This window comes from Sciurus carolinensis, chromosome 8 (genome assembly GCF_902686445.1).
Source record: "Sciurus carolinensis chromosome 8, mSciCar1.2, whole genome shotgun sequence".
Classification (NCBI taxonomy): domain Eukaryota; kingdom Metazoa; phylum Chordata; class Mammalia; order Rodentia; family Sciuridae; genus Sciurus; species Sciurus carolinensis.
The window spans coordinates 29,838,492-29,854,758 of record NC_062220.1 but is presented as its reverse complement, the minus strand read 5'-3'; the positions used below and the strand labels follow the sequence as shown (position 1 = coordinate 29,854,758).

At 36.7% G+C, this 16,267-nt stretch overlaps 1 protein-coding gene across 1 annotated transcript in view; it reads right to left on the bottom strand.

The window, feature by feature from the left end:
• The window catches only part of Iqub (IQ motif and ubiquitin domain containing), a 79,662-nt gene that overhangs the window by 13,318 nt on the left and 50,077 nt on the right, over positions 1 to 16,267 (bottom strand). The window contains exons 9-11 of the mRNA XM_047561459.1: positions 13,866 to 14,036; positions 9,269 to 9,445; positions 5,305 to 5,553 (exon numbers count right to left, since the gene is read on the bottom strand). Of these exons, the coding sequence (XP_047417415.1) occupies positions 5,305 to 5,553; positions 9,269 to 9,445; positions 13,866 to 14,036 (597 nt within the window). The remainder of the gene's footprint in view (positions 1 to 5,304; positions 5,554 to 9,268; positions 9,446 to 13,865; positions 14,037 to 16,267) is intronic.

Below are 16,267 nucleotides of genomic sequence, written 5' to 3'. Positions count from 1 at the left end.
TACACCTTCTTCTCAGCAGCACATGGATCCTTCTCTAAAATAGGCCATATATTATGCCACAAAGCTAATGTTAGCAAATACAAGAAGATAGAGATATTACCTTGTATTGTATCAGATCATAATGGATTGAAATTAGAAATAAATGACAGAGTAAAAAACAGATATACTCCAACACCTGGAGATTAAATAATACGCTATCGTATGATGAATGGATAACAGAAGACATGAGGAAGGAAATTAAAAAATTCTTAGAGATAAATGAGAACTAAGAAACATCATACCAAAATCTCTGGGACACTATGAAAGCAGTACTAAGAGGAAAATTTATTTCATGGACTGCATTCAATAAAAGAAGAAAAAAATCAACAAAAAATGACCTAACACTACAGCTCAAAGTCCTAGAAAAAGAAGAACAGAGCAACACCAAAAGTAGTAGAGGACAGGAAATAGTTAAAATCAGAGCTGAAATCAATGAAATTGAAACAACATAAACAATAGAAAAAATTGACAAGATAAATAGTTGATTCTTCAGAAAAATAAACAAAATTGATAAATCCTTTGCCACACTAACAAAGAGGAGCAGAGAGGAAACCCAAATTACTAAAATTCATAATGAACAAGGAAATATCACAACAGACATGAGTGAAATACAAAACATAACTAGAAGCTATTTTGAAAATCTATACTCCAACAAAATAGAAAATCTCGAAGACATCAACAGGTTTATAGACACACATGAATTACCTAAACTGAACCAGGAGGACATACACAATTTAAATAGATGAATTTCAAGTAATGAAATAAAAGAAGTCATCAAAAGCCTACCAACAAAGAAAAGTCCGGGACCAGATGGGTTCTCAGCCGAGTTCTACAAAACCTTAAAAGAACTCATTCTAATACTCCTCAAAGTATTCCATGAAATAGAAGAGGAGGGAACCCTCCCAAACTCATTCTATGAAACCAATATCACCCTGATACCTAAACCAGACAGGGACACATTGAGGAAAGAAAATTTCAGACCAATATCCTTAATGAATATTGATGCAAAAATTCTGAACAAAATCTTAGCAAATCGCATACAAAAATATATTTAACCCACCACCATCAAGTGGGTTTTATCCCAGGGATGCAAGATTGGTTCAACATCCGGAAATCAATAAATGTATTTCACTATATCAACAAACTTAAAGTCAAAAATCACATGATTATTTTGATAGATGCAGAAAAAGCATTCGATAAAATACAGCATCCCTTCATGCTCAAAACATTAGAAAAAAGAGGGATAGTGGGAACATTCCTTAACATTGTAAAGGCCATCTGTGCTAAGCCCATGGCCAGTATCATTCTAAATGGTGAAAAACTGAAAGCATTCCCCCTAAAAACTGGAACAAGGCAGGGATGCCCTCTTTCACCACTTCTATTCAACACAGTCCTCAAAACTCTAGCAGAGCAATTAGACAGACCAAGGAAATTAAAGAGATATGAATAGGAAAAGAAGAACTCAAACTATCCCTATTTGCTGATGACATGATTATATATTTAAAGGAACCCGGAAATTCCACCAGAAAACTTTTAGAATTCATAAGTGAATTCAGTAAAGTAGCAGGATATAAGATCAATGCTCATAAATCCAATGCATTTTTATACATAAGTGATGAATCTTCAGAAAGAGAAGTTAGGAAAAATACCCCATTCACAATAGCTTTGAAAAAAATAAAATACTTGAGAATCAATCTAACAAAAGAGGTGAAAGACCTCTACAATGAGAACTACAGAACACTAAAGAAAGAAATTAAAGAAAACCTTAGAAGATGGAAAGATCTCCCATGTTCTTGGATAGGAAGAATTAATATTGTCAAAATGGCCATACTACCAAAAGTGCTATACAGATTCAGTGCAATTCCAATTAAAATCCCGATGACATACCTTACAGAAATAGAGCAAGCAATCATGAAATTCATCTGGAAGAATACGAAACCCAGAATAGCTAAAGCAATCGTTAGCAGGAAGAGTGAAGCAGGGGGTATCGTAATACCAGACCTTCAACTAGACTACAAAGCAATAGTAACAAAATGGCATGGTATTGGTACCAAAATAGAAAGGTGGATCAATGGTACAAAATAGAGGAAACAGACACAAACCCAAATAAATACAATTTTCTCATACTAGACAAAGGTGCCAAAAATATGCAATGGAGAAAAGATAGCCTCTTCAACAAATGGTGCTGGAAAAACTGGAAATCCTTATGCAGCAGAATGAAACTAAAACCCCTATCTCTCGCCCTGCACAAAAAAATCAACTCACAATGGATCAAGGACCTTGAAATCAGACCAGACACCCTGCATCTTACAGAAGAAAAAGTAGGTTCAAATCTTCAACATGTTGGCTTAGCATCAGACTTCCTTAACAGGACTCCCATAGCACAAGAAATCAAAGCAAGAATCAATAACTGGGCTAGATTCAAACTAAATAGCTAATTACCGAATTATTCTTACAGAAGTTGTTTCATACTCTGAGTCTTTAGAAGTTAGTTACTTTGATGTTCAAAAATTTAATAAATATTTTTTAAATCTAGCAAGAAACTTTTGGACTTTCATGAACAAATTCTTTTCATGAGTCTTCTTTCCTCCCTTTCAGTTAATGATCACTGTCATATCAACAGAATTAATCTATTTTGAACTGGCATGATATTCCTATATGAACTGGAAATGAAGAAATGGAAATAGAAAGTCAGATTTTTTTCTTTTTACAATTATAATTTTCAAAATGTATTTGTTTTAAAACCTCTCTAGCACTGACAGTCTTATCAAGATCTTTGACGTTAGAAATACCTCATTTATTTTCCACAACAATATCCTTTCTCAATTGATTAACATAATGTCCACACCTTTTAACAAGAGTAACAGCCTCAAAGGTGTGTTTCTCCCCCTGTGAAAGCTGCCCCCATCCCAGGACTTCCACAGAAGTACATTCCAGGTCCCCACTGACCGAACCATCACATGCCACCGTGGTGTGCCCAGGTCCACCCTGCTACCAGAATGGATGGCTCTGTCAGTTCTGCCCCAGCCCCCAGCAATGCCTGAAAAGATGCCACACAAGCCCAATTTTCTGGAAGAGTGTCTGATGATAGTGTTTGTCAAGGGCTTCTACACCTTGCATGTACGATAATTTCTTTTTCCCTTTGGAATGAAATTGAAAAAATAAACTGGGAGACTACAAACACCCATCCCAAGTGCTAACTATACAGTAGCACAAGAAGCGTGCCTGTAGTATTCCATAAGGAATATATATGTGCCTTTTTGCTCTCTTAATGTTTCTATTAATGGATATTTTAAAAATCATACCCCCTCAACTTGCTTTCAATATAGGAATATTTGTGATTGGATATTATAATTTCCTATAGTTTCTGCTTCAGGGAAGGCTAAGAAAAGCATATAAACTGGCATGTTCTCAAAACTCCCTTCTCCTCTTCAAGGTAAATTACCAAGCCATTCCTCACTGTCCATTCCTCTCTTGGAAAAATCCAAAGTTCTCACACATTTTAAAACTGAAGAGAAATCTTTAGGGTAGACTAAGCAGTCGAAATAATGCCCTATTATTACTTAGTATCATCTAGGACACATTTCCAAAGGAACTGCAAAGAGAATCTTGACAGATACATTGAATGTATTGCTTAAAACATTGTTTCGAAGAGCCAAGGACGATTTAGCAACAAGGACACCACGTCTGAGCTCAGCAAGGACTTAACTTCATTTTTACTTCCAATCATGAGGTTCCTTAACCTATGCCTGTGTCAGACTCCCAAACACCAGTAGGAATAGGACTCCAGCTCCTGCACAACGGCTGTCTCATCAGGACTTACCTTGACAGCACTACAAACCACCTGTGTTTGCCACGCCTCTGTTTCCTAGTGAGCCAGAGGGGTCCTCCATCGTTTCCTGATTATTTTACTCTTGTACAGCACCAGGTTCCCACTCACCTAGTCGCACCCCTGCCTTCCTTCCTGTGTGCTCTTTTACTGTTCCTTCCAGAAATATTTTTCATTGGCCCTAATCAGAATATGATACAAATATTTCCTCCTTTAAATTCAACATAGGCTGGGTGCAGTGGCGCACGCCTGTAATCCCAGCGGCTTCAGAGGCTGAGGTAGGAGGATCGCAAGTTCAAAGCCAGCCTCAGCAAAAGCGAGGTGCTAAGCAACTTAGTGAGACCCTGTCTCTAAATAAAACACAAAAATAGGGCTGGAGATTTGGCCCAGTGGTATAGTGCCCCTGAGTTCCATCCCTAGTACCAAATAAATAAATAAATAAATACATAAATTCAACAGAGGAGATGATGCTTGTCCTAACAAAGGGAAATCTACAAGCTATGTTGCACATCATGATCTCTTTTTTCACTCATTTATTTTATTTAAACAATTCTCTACCTTGTCCTCTAATCTTTTAATATTAATTCTTTTAATCATTGTAATTGCTCTCTGAATAGGTACTATTAATATCCCCACTTTACAGGCAAGTAGGTTGAGGAGCATATGAGTTAAATAGCGTGTCTAAAGACACGCCTGTTGAAGTAGAATTCAAAATTTGTTATGCTTCCTCCAACATCCTGCCCCTGTGTCTTTCATCTCCCTCTCTCTCTCCCCCACTCTCTCTCCTTCTTTCTCTTGCTCTCTCTCTCTCTCTCTCTCTCTCTCTCTCTCTCTCTCTCTCTCGTTCTCTCTCTCTCTACTGCATTTTTCCCAACAGCATTAAGTGTGTTATATTTCCCTCATCTAAAAATCAGATGCCCACACTGCCTGCCATCTCTGATGCCACCACACAGTGCCACCTCTGGCCCTGGGTCTTCCTGAATGCTGTTTCCAGGCCTGTGACCCTTGGTTTGTCGTGGTCACCAGATTCACTCCCACTCATTCTTCTGTCTCTTCCTGTAGGTTGTATCTTCAGGGAAGCCTTTTCTGGCCCACACATTAGCTCGAGTTCCCTTTTTAAACCCTGCATAGTGCTCCACACTGCTCCTCATAACACTGTTATCTGCTGTCACAGAGACTTGTCCTACTTTATGACGTCTGTCTTTTCTAAGATAGAGGGTCTGGTCCACTAGTGCATCCCCAAAGCACAGCACAGCCCTTAGATACCAAGAACACGTCTACACATACAACTTAGGGCTGGAATCGCCGTCCACATTTGGAAATCAGGGGGTGGTATTTCCCACCCAAGAATACCTTCAACTGCGTGCACTTCCTGTCAAGACATCCTCCTCGACAGACACATTTCAGCCGTGACTGGCGCCCCCTCTTGACCATACCTGCATCAAGAAAGCAATCTGAGAGTTATCTTCATAATCAGCTTCTGAAGCGTAGAGCCGTTGAAGTAAACACTTGTACTTCAAAAATGCTTCCCGTTGCTTCGCCTCATTCTCAAGGCTGGTGCAGTGGCGACACCGGTATATGTGCTGGGAGGTGGTTGCGATGGCAAATTCCGTAGAAGGCAAATAGAGCTGGCAATTGCGGCAAAAGTGAATCTTCTTGTAAAATTTCAGTGGGTCTTGAGGGACCTAAATAGCAGGAAAAGAAAAATAAAAAGCAAGGTGCAAAAATCAGACCATACACTCATCAGAAGCACTGTGCACTAATGTTTAGAACGAGTTAAAAAAAATTGGTTAATTTAAAAAGTCATATTTCCCCTTAACTTACTAATCTACACAAAGTTTAAATTCCAAGCATTATTCATTTACCCTGTCAAGACTCTACCCAGCGTTTTTTTCCTGTCAGTTTTCTGGTGGTTTGCCACATATTTGTAGGTGTTATGAATAATACAGATTTTTAATATTTTGACTTTTTAAATCGTTCCTGCATATGAGGGCATACACATTTTTCCAAATTTTATTTCTATGCTGTTTGAAGATGAAAAATCAAATCCCCAATTTTGCTATACTACCTTCTATTCCAGTGGATTTATATGTCATCCAAATGATCAGTATTCCCAAGTCTATTTCCTTTCCAGAACTTTCTATAGGAACAGAAATCAACAAAAGAAATACTGACTTCCCACATTAGAAAACACAGTTTCTCTTTTCCATGACATGCATACGCTTTGGGGAATTCTTCCTCTGATTCTACAGCATTCTGGAGCATTTGCCTCCTGCTCCACAATTGTACTCTCAGACCTAACGTAACACTATGCACACAGAAAATGTTTTGAAAATGTTTGTACTTGAATAAGTTAAATATAAGTACATAAAACTAGCATAAGAGTTACTCTTGTGGAATTAAATATATTGATTTCAGTTCAAGATTTAAGCATATATTCTAGGTGCTCAGAAATGATCTAAGTTGCTTCTAGGTTACTGAATTCAATCACAACTTCAACTGCTGTTTGCATGAGCATCAAGTAAGGTAGGAAAAACTGCACACCAGGTTATAAACACTGATTGCCTCAAGGGATTCAAGAGTAGGAAATCAAAGTGAGGAAGGGAGATGAGGAACAAAATATTATAATAGGAGGAAGAAAAATATGGTCATCTCCATGAATGCAAGAAAAATATATTTGATAAATTCAGTATCTATCCCATATTTAAACAAACAAATCAAAAGCAAAACCACTATCAACAAATCAGGAATTTAAGAGACATTCTTTAACCAGATAAAGGGCATCTCCAGAGTTCATTATCTGGGCAGTTCCCTCATTTGTAGCCCTGTGTCCTGCAAATTTTAGCAGTGTTGAACCAACAAGAGTCTTGATCTCTCTCTACAACCCAAGGAATCCTCTCTGTTTGTATAGTAGCATGGACAGTCTTTCAAGGCAGTAAAATGAGGCTACTGTAGGACTGCTCATTTGTTTCCTGTCTCTCAGGAACCACACTCCTTCATTTCCTGGTGTCTTAAAAAACATCAGTTCTCCTTTTTACATTTTAGTAATTTCAAGTTACTTCATCTTGGCCAGAAGTGGGAGAAAGTGATCAATTATATTTAACAAAGGAGTCAAGACAATTCAGTGAAGAAGTGTCTTTAAAAATGGGGGGAGGGGACAATTTGCAAAACAAAATTAGAAAATATCCTTAGCTAATCTGAGAATGGATGATAGCCCTAATTGTAAAACTTAAAATGACAAAATTATAAAGTAAGAAACATGAAAATTCTTGTGACCCTTGACATTAGACAAAGATTTCTTAAATACTAAACCAAAAGCAAGATTCATTTTTAAAATTGGTAAATTGAGCCTTATTATAAAAACTTCTCTATTAAAAATACTACTAGGAGAATGAAGACACCACAGAATGAGAGAAAATATTTTCAAATCACATGTCTGACACAAAACTTATATACAGAATATATTTTTTAAATTCTCAAAATTTAATAAAGAGAAAACCACCCAACCATAAAAAAGAAGGGGGTTGGTAAAAGTTATGTGCAGATACTTCATCATAAAGATCTACGTAAGGCAAAATGGATATGAAAAGATGTTCAATATTATTAAGCATTAGTTTAATGCCTATTATTAGTTATTAAGGAAATAAAAATTAAAATATAAGACACCACTACACAATTTGTTAGACTTCTCAAAGTTAAAAACTGATAATTCCAAGAACTGACAAGGATATGACATAACTAGAACTCCCGTAAATACTGCAGTTGAGAATTCAACCTCGTACTACTAGTTTGGAGAAAAGTTTAGCAGTCTATTATAAATGTATGTATGCATCTATCATGTGGCTCAACAATTATATAATTACTCCCAGTTATTTAATTGCATTAAATTTACCCCAAACTTATAATCAAGTGTTTATATGTTTTTATTCATAAAAGTCCAGAATTACAAATTCAAAACTTCCCTTACTGAAAAAAAGGATAAAAAAATACACTCATGTGTATCCAGACAATCAGGCAGTTGCTCAGCTACAGTATCAGACTACTATACACTCCAAAGCATGGGTGAATTTCAAAAGTAATGTGCTAATCCAGAGAGTCAGTCTCAAAAGACTGCTACAATTCCATGATAGCATGATTCCACTTATGTGACATTCCGGAACAGATCAAACTATGGAAATAACGTGCAGGTCAGTCAGGGTTTGCCAGGGTTGGGGGGTCGGGAAAGTGCTGACTAGAAAGGAATTCTCTCGGGTAACAGGACTATTAATTACCTAGACTGCACTGTTAGTGGCTTTACACATTTGTCAAAACTCACCAAAAAGAGTACATTTTGCCAAAGGCAAATTTAAAACATGAATAAAATAACATGGGAAGTACAGAATTTGAAAATTCCCTCTAAATTTGTTGTGAATATGTATGAACTGCATTAGTCTATAGAAGGACTAGAAATTAACATGGACAAATCAAACATTGATTGAAATAATACAGCAAGCAACTTTTCTCTTGGATTTTCATTATAATTTAATATGCTTTTAGCAATATAATTAAGGTCTTAGAAAAAATTAAAAAGAAAGAACATAAAAATTAAATAATTTTTATTCTTCTAAAGGATTTGTCTAAATATTGAGATTCTGTTTTGTCAAAAAGTTACAAAGATGTTTAGTCAGCTCCTTAAATTATAACTCTAAAAATAATTATTGAAATGAAACACAACGTATAATTCTTTGGCAGTCCCCTCCCCTTAGTCCCAATTTATTGAAAGTGTTTTAAATAATTTTTCACAGTATGAAAGCAATAAGGCACTTACCTTGGCTTAGGACCACAAAATTCCCCAGAAGCCAAAGCATGCCAGAGTTAGAGTTAATTGAAACACAATTTACATTTGGATTTCCCTCGGGATATCTATATGGGTCTGTTCACTAATCATTATAGCTACGTGCTAAGTATTTTAGGGAAGATAAATAAGGTGCAACATGCAATGTAAGAAATGAAATGCTTAACTCTCCCTGACCTCATGAAGGAGAGGACATGAAAGAGAGTTGAGTCTATAAAATGAGTGGGAGTTGGTTGGTGAAACAGCAGAGCATTCCAGGTGGAAACATGCATGTGTGCATCAAGGTGTGAGATGTTAGATGAATTCAACATTATGTAATTCTCAACTGGAAAACTAGTTCAATTACTATGAGAAAAATTCAAGGCTGGAAGCACAGACATAGAAGGCAAATGAGTATGTTTAGTTCTTCAACATGCTAATCATTCAAAGCAAATTTCACCAATAAAGTGGTCTTCCCCATAAATTCCAAATGAAGAATTAAAGCCAAAATTCTGAACATCTTCCAATTTAACATATTGCATCTAGGATTCTAAGAAAGGAATACAGGGGGGAAAAAAAAAGAGTACCTTCAGGTATCTTGCAACTTCAGGATTAAACAGAGGTATTTTAATATAGTGAAAAAAGAGTGTTGCAATTCTTTTTCTGAGTCCTTCAAGGTTATGGGGTTTGACTCCTCTCATCATGAGGTCAACTTCTCTGTCAATCAGTTCTAGGATTTCCTGGGTCAGTTTACATTCATGTTCCTATACAAACATAGTATAAAATTTTAAAAATCACTGTTTTCAAATTTACTTCCCAACCAAACCAGAAGCTACATTTCAAGAGAAATGATACAATACTGATAGAAGTAGAAATTGTTATAACCAATTTGGGAAAAAATTAGCATTATCTAATAGTAGAGTTGATAGGCACAGTTATCGGCCCAGGTATCGTACTCATGTGTCTCAAAGAAATGTCTGGGGCTATTGTTCACAGTAGCCAAAAACTAGAAATAAGCAACACCCATTAACAAACTGATTGCCACAGCAAATTACCATTTATTCATACAATGGAATATTATCTAATTTATGGAAATGAATGAACTACAGCATAAAATAACATGCTTAAATCTCACAAAGTAATTTTAAGCAAAATAAGCAAGATATAAAACAATACAGTATAATTTAAGAAAATTCAAAAATAAATCACACTAAATCACACTGTTCACACAGAGGTGGTAAAACTGAAGAATATGCAAGGAAATGACTATCATGCAAGTCAGCATGGCAGTTAGTTCTAGCAGACAAGAGGACTGCAGTGAGGTTGGGAAAGGGGGACACAGGATGTTGCCCTGCTTAACACCTGCTAAACTATACACCCTATGTGTTTTTCTGCATGTTTATTATAGTTACAATATTTAATAAAGTGATAATACTGAGTGCAGATAAACAAGAAAGCCCAGGTAAGAGCACCAGGATTAAGGCATATTTGTAAGTAGTAAAACGGAAGTAGTTTTCCTCCAACTGCCCAGAGGAGAATCAGATGATATAGTCCGCATGAAGAGTCAGAGGCAGTGAGCAGCAGTAGAACAATGCTCTTTCATTATTCTTCTTACCATGCACTTGGTAAAGCTAATATGAGAGTCTGCATCAGTGGTCCTTCACTCTGGAGGCAGCTTAGAAGGACCTGGGGAGATTTTGATATTGTCTTCACACTTGAGGGTCTAGTTGAACTGCCCTAAAATGAGGCCTAGACATCACTCTCATTTATTCTTATATACCTTCATGATCTCTTTCTCTCTCAAGCTCCCTAGGAGATTATAATGTACACTGAAGTTTACAATTCTGTATTAGTAATTGTCATCAAAAATAAAACCTATTATTTATGGAGGGCTCCCTATCAGTGAAGTATTGAATATGTATATATCTATATATGTGGATAGATGTGTACACATAGACATATTCTCAAAGTGACTAATTTTACTAATCAGAAAACTAATTTTTAGAAACACTAAGTAATTTATTTAATGTTGTGCAGTCATAAATGGAGTCAGAATTTAAGTCATACTTAACTACCTTAATCCTCCATCAAAATATTGTTAAAATATATACATCTGAAATTTTAGGTTAAAGGTATTAATATGCATGAGTTATCTTTTGAATTCATCCTTGGACTCTTTAATTAACTGGGTACCACTCCAAATTACGTCAGGTAGGATTTTTACTGTATTCCCTATCTCTCTTTTTGCCAAATTGGTCCTTCTACTGCCCTTTACAAATGTTATGTTTAGTTCTTGCCTCTGCACCTAGTGCTTCCTCTCTCTACCTAAGTAGCTTTACCTATCAAGGCTGATCACTACACAAAGATCTTTGAAAAGGCAGTCCAGAACAAAAGTAGCGAATGCCTCTGCTCTCAGGACAGGCAGAAATGCAAGATACCTGCGGAAACCTGTCTCCCAAGAAGAACCAGCTGCTCAGCTATTTAATCTATTTTAAGAGTGTCGTGTGTCTTGGTCCAGTTTCTTCTCAAAAGAATTAGCATACTTAGCAGTAAGGGGGCAAAGAATCCACCTGAGATATCCAGAGTTATGTTTGAAAATTCTCAAGTTTGCAATCATGTGGCTCACTTAGATGGACCTAAACATGACGGAAATCTTTTTTCAGTTGTTATTTACAATGAACTACCAGTTATCATTAGGATATCTATACCCATATGCTCTGGTAATTTGAGTTGATTGACAACCCAGACTGATTGACTATGTAGTCATTCAATCCATTGCTTATGCACAAACTTTAGTTAATACAGATGATCATTCAGAAACAATGATATCTCTATGTCATAAGCGAAGGGAGCAGTTGACAGTGTCTTATTATCTTCAAGAACTCAGAGCACAATTCAGAAACCAAATATTTTGCATTGAACTGCCCATTTATTTGCTTTAAAATATTACGTTCAAGTTGAGCTATACAATTGAAGAGCACCATTGGGCTAATGATCCTGGAGATTCCCCTTTAGGAACACAGAAAATACGCACACGGTAGTGAAGAGCACTCTCTGCAGGGATCGCACCCCCCTGAAGACATCATCTTGGCTGAAGACAGCTACCAACAGCCAAGGGAAACTGCCTCATCCTCATCTAAGGTCATGCTTTCTTTTTGGGGACATCCTGACTCAAATGACCAATTAATGGGGTTTGGGGAACATAAAGGCCCAGGACCCTCTGAGAATCAGGGGTATGTGGGAACAAAAAGAAATGGGAACTTGGCTCAGATACAGCTCTTAATGGATACAAATTATTCATAGGAACATCCAGCACTCACGTCCCTAGTCCTGGAATTCATAGCTGGAATGGCTCACTTGGAGTTGGCTCCACCACTCTACTCTTGACCTTTTGACCTGTAGATTAAAATTATACTGATGGAAAAGACCATACAGAAGCTTCTGAAACTGCTCTGTCCTGGAAACACAGGATGGAAATAGAATTGGCCCCACTTACTACCTAATGGGGACAGGGAAGAATATTTTTGACACTCAGGCAGCAGGCATGTCTAGCCTGATTTTGACAGCAAATGGAAGTCTAGAGCCTCTGCCTGAGAAGAGCATAGTGACCTGTAGTCTAGAGCTCTGAAGTATTGGGTCAACCCAAATTATTGGCCACCCATACCAGTCGAGGTGCTAGTCTAGGGTAAAGGAAATCTAAAATGGGTAGCAGAGGAAAGAGACAAGAGTATCTGTGGTGGCCTTAAAGCCAAGGTCTACAACAGGGGCTGCAGTTGTTCTCATTAACCTTGCTCCTATAATTTTCCCCAGGAATAAAGGGCTTATCCAAATCAGAGGAACTACTTCCCACACTTACTGAAGCAAGTGCATCAAGTAGCAGTTTGTGCAGGGTACATGCAACAGTTTGTGCTACATGCAGACCTGCAGCTCGCACACTCCCCCTCCTGGTGAGTCATGGACCAACAACTCTCAACCGAGTGAGAATGCCTCTCTGTTTTTACTATCATAGTTTTTAATACATATTAATTGTACAGAATACCGGGTTTCATTGTGACAATTTGATAAATGCATATAACTTAACCTGACCATATTCACTCTCCCTATTTCCCCACTCCACGTATCCCCTTCCCTTTTGCTGAAAGGTCCTTTCTATTTTCATATCTACGTTATCACCCCTAGATTCCACATGAGACAAAACATGTGCTACTTATCTTTCTTCTCAATATTTTTTTAGTGGTAGGTGGACACAATACCATTTATTTCTTTCTTTATTTTTATGTGGTGCTGAGGATCCAACCCAGGGCCTCACATGTGCTACGCAAGTGCTCTACCACTGAGCCACAACCCCAGCCCCTGCTACTTGTCTTTCTGAGTCTTACCACACTCTGAGAAAGAGATGTCTCATCCAAAATCACACTTCTTTTCCAGTGTCTGCTTACATCCAATAGAAGGTCCATGTGGGAGTAAAAAGCCCTGCCCCTTGCCTCAATTCAGCACAACTCTGGAGGGCCAACCCAGCTTCAGAATTCCCAGAGAGACTGGCTGTCATTGCAGAGATTTCACAGCATGTGAACTTCTCCATCTGCCCAATCCTGCCTCACACTAGTGATCCTCTCGCACTCTCCAGTGAACTTCTAAACATACACCCCCATCTCAGAGTCTGTTTCTTGAGGAAACTTGACCTGTGGCATCCACTAACTTTGTTTTTATTAAAAGCTGAATTAAAAACAGAAGTCACTAATGGAAGACAAAAAGAGATTTAAAAAATACTTAGATGATGCTGCTTTCAAACCTTTAAAACTAGATTTTCATTGAAAAATGTTCAAAAATGTAGATAATAATTGCTGTTTTGTGGAAATGAGTTAACTATTCATCTCATGCTATTTATTTGCTTACATTTGCATGTACTGCATAGATATATTTACATTTTGAATATTCATTAAGCTATGCTTACATTTTATTATGTATCATAATATATATTTAAAGAGCTTGTAGGTAAATATTAATTAATAAAACATAACTGTCCCAAATTATATCAAAACATAGTTGTTAATAAAATACATAAGAGAATATTTATTAAAAATATAACTACTTAATGCAAAATACTTTGCTCATATTGCTGTTCAGCTAATTTTTATTATTGATGTTGAAGTCTACCCCAAAACTAAGAAAAAGTTAACATACCTTCACAGTGTGTTTAAGTGTTAAAAGTATATCCAGTCTCTCATCTTGAGAGAGCGTTTTCAGAATAATGCACTTATAGATGTTCTGCAGTTCTCTGGCTCTGATGGTGAACTGGGTATCCATCTCAATTGTTTTGCCATCAGCTCTTCTCCATGTCTTTGGAGCTGAACACTTGAAAATAATATTGTGTTTAGAATTATATTTAAAGGCTAAAAATAACAATTTTATTCCTTCCACTGAAAGTTTACCCTAATGTCATTTATAACTAAAAGCATAAAACTTAAGAAAATTAATTGAAAAATTTGTAGATCAGGCTAATATAAAACATTTTAGGAAAAAATGAGCTGTTCTTTCAATAGAATAGAAGACTCTTCTACAGGTTTCAGAATTTACAACCAACTTGCACTAATTGGTATGTTGAATGTCTTTATGAGTATGCAGAATTACTCATTAGCCCCCATGGTAGGGACAGAGGGCATATACTAAGAATGTTAAAAAAAAAAATTATCTGCTTAGTTCAATTATGTTGAGGGTATAAAATTAATGTGTCTTGATAATGCCTTGCCAATTGAAGACAACTTTTGTGGAGCAGTTGTAACAGTCTTCAATGTTTTCAGACCTAAAGATATACCAAAAAGGGATTGTATGACTTTATGTTTTGGGGTCCCATACAAAAATAAATCTATAACAAGTTCAAAATTCTTCAAAAAGCAGGTGTTCACAGTGAAACAACTATACAGTAAGTCTTCTCTATCTGTGGGTTCCATATACTCAGATTTAACCAACCACAGATCAAAAAATATTGTTTTAAAAAAATGTGTCTGCGATTTGCAATAGCCTCAAAAAAAATAAAATACTTGAGAATCAATCTAACCAAAGAGGTAAAAGATCTCTACAATGAAAACTACAAAACATTGAAGAAAGAAATTAAGGAAGACCTTAGAAGATGGAAAGATCTCCCATGTTCTTGGATAAGAAGAATTAATATTGTCAAAATGGCCATACTACCAAAAGTGCTATACAGATTCAGTGCAAATCCAATTAAAATCCCAATGATGTACCTTACAGAAATAGAGCAAGCAATCATGAAATTCATCTGGAAGAATAAGAAACCCAGAATAGCTAAAGCAATCCTTAGCAGGAAGAATGAAGCAGGGGGTATCACAATACCAGAACTTCAACTATACTACAAAGCAATAGTAACAAAAACAACATGGTATTGGCACCAAAATAGACAGGTAGATCAATAGTACAGAATAGAGGACACAGACACAAACCCAAATAAATACAATTTTCTCATACTAGACAAAGGGGCCAAAAATATGCAATGGAGAGAAGATAGCCTCTTCAACAAATGGTGCTGGGAAAACTGGAAATCCATATGCAACAGAATGAAACTAAACCCCTATCTCTCACCCTGCACAAAAATCAACTCACAATGGATCAAGGACCTTGAAATCAGACCAGAGACCCTGCATCTTATAGAACAAAAAGTAGGTCCAAATCTTCACCTTGTTGACTTAGGATCAGACTTCCTTAACAGGACTCCCATAGCACAAGAAATAAAAGCAAGAATCAACAACTGGGATAGATTCAAACTAAAAAGCTTTCTCTCAGCAAAGGAAACTATCAGCAATGAGAAGAAAGAGCCTACAGAGTGGGAGAATATCTTTGCCACTCATACTTCAGATAGAGCACTAATTTCCAGAATATATAAAAAACTCAAAAAACTCTACACGAAGAATACAAATAACCCAATCAACAAATGGGCTAAGGATATGAACAGATACTTCACAGAAGAAGATCTACAAGCAATCAACAAACATGAAAAAATGTTCACCATCTTTAGTAATAAGAGAAATGCAAATCAAAACTACACTAAGATTCCATCTCACCCCAATTAGAATGGCAATTATCAAGAATACAAGCAACAATAGGTGTTGGAGAGGATGTGGGGAAAAAGGTACACTCATACATTGCTGGTGGGGCTGCAAATTAGTGCAGCCACTCTGGAAAGCAGTGTAGAGATTCCTTAGAAAACTTGGAATGGACCTACCATTTGACCCAGCTATCCCACTCCTCGGCCTATACCCAAAGGACTTAAAATCAGCATACTACAGAGATACAGCCACATCAATGTTCATATCTGCTCAGCTCACAATAGCTAGATTGTGGAACCAACCTAGATGCCCTTCAATTGATGAATGGATAAAGAAACTGTGGTATATATATACAATGGAATATTACTCAGCTATAAGGAATAATAAAATTATGGCATTTGCAGGTAAATGGATGAAATTGGAGAATATCATGTTAAGTGAGATAAGCCAATCTCAAAAAACCAAAGGATGAATGATCTCACTGATAAGCGGATGATGACACATTATTGGGGGTGGGAGGTG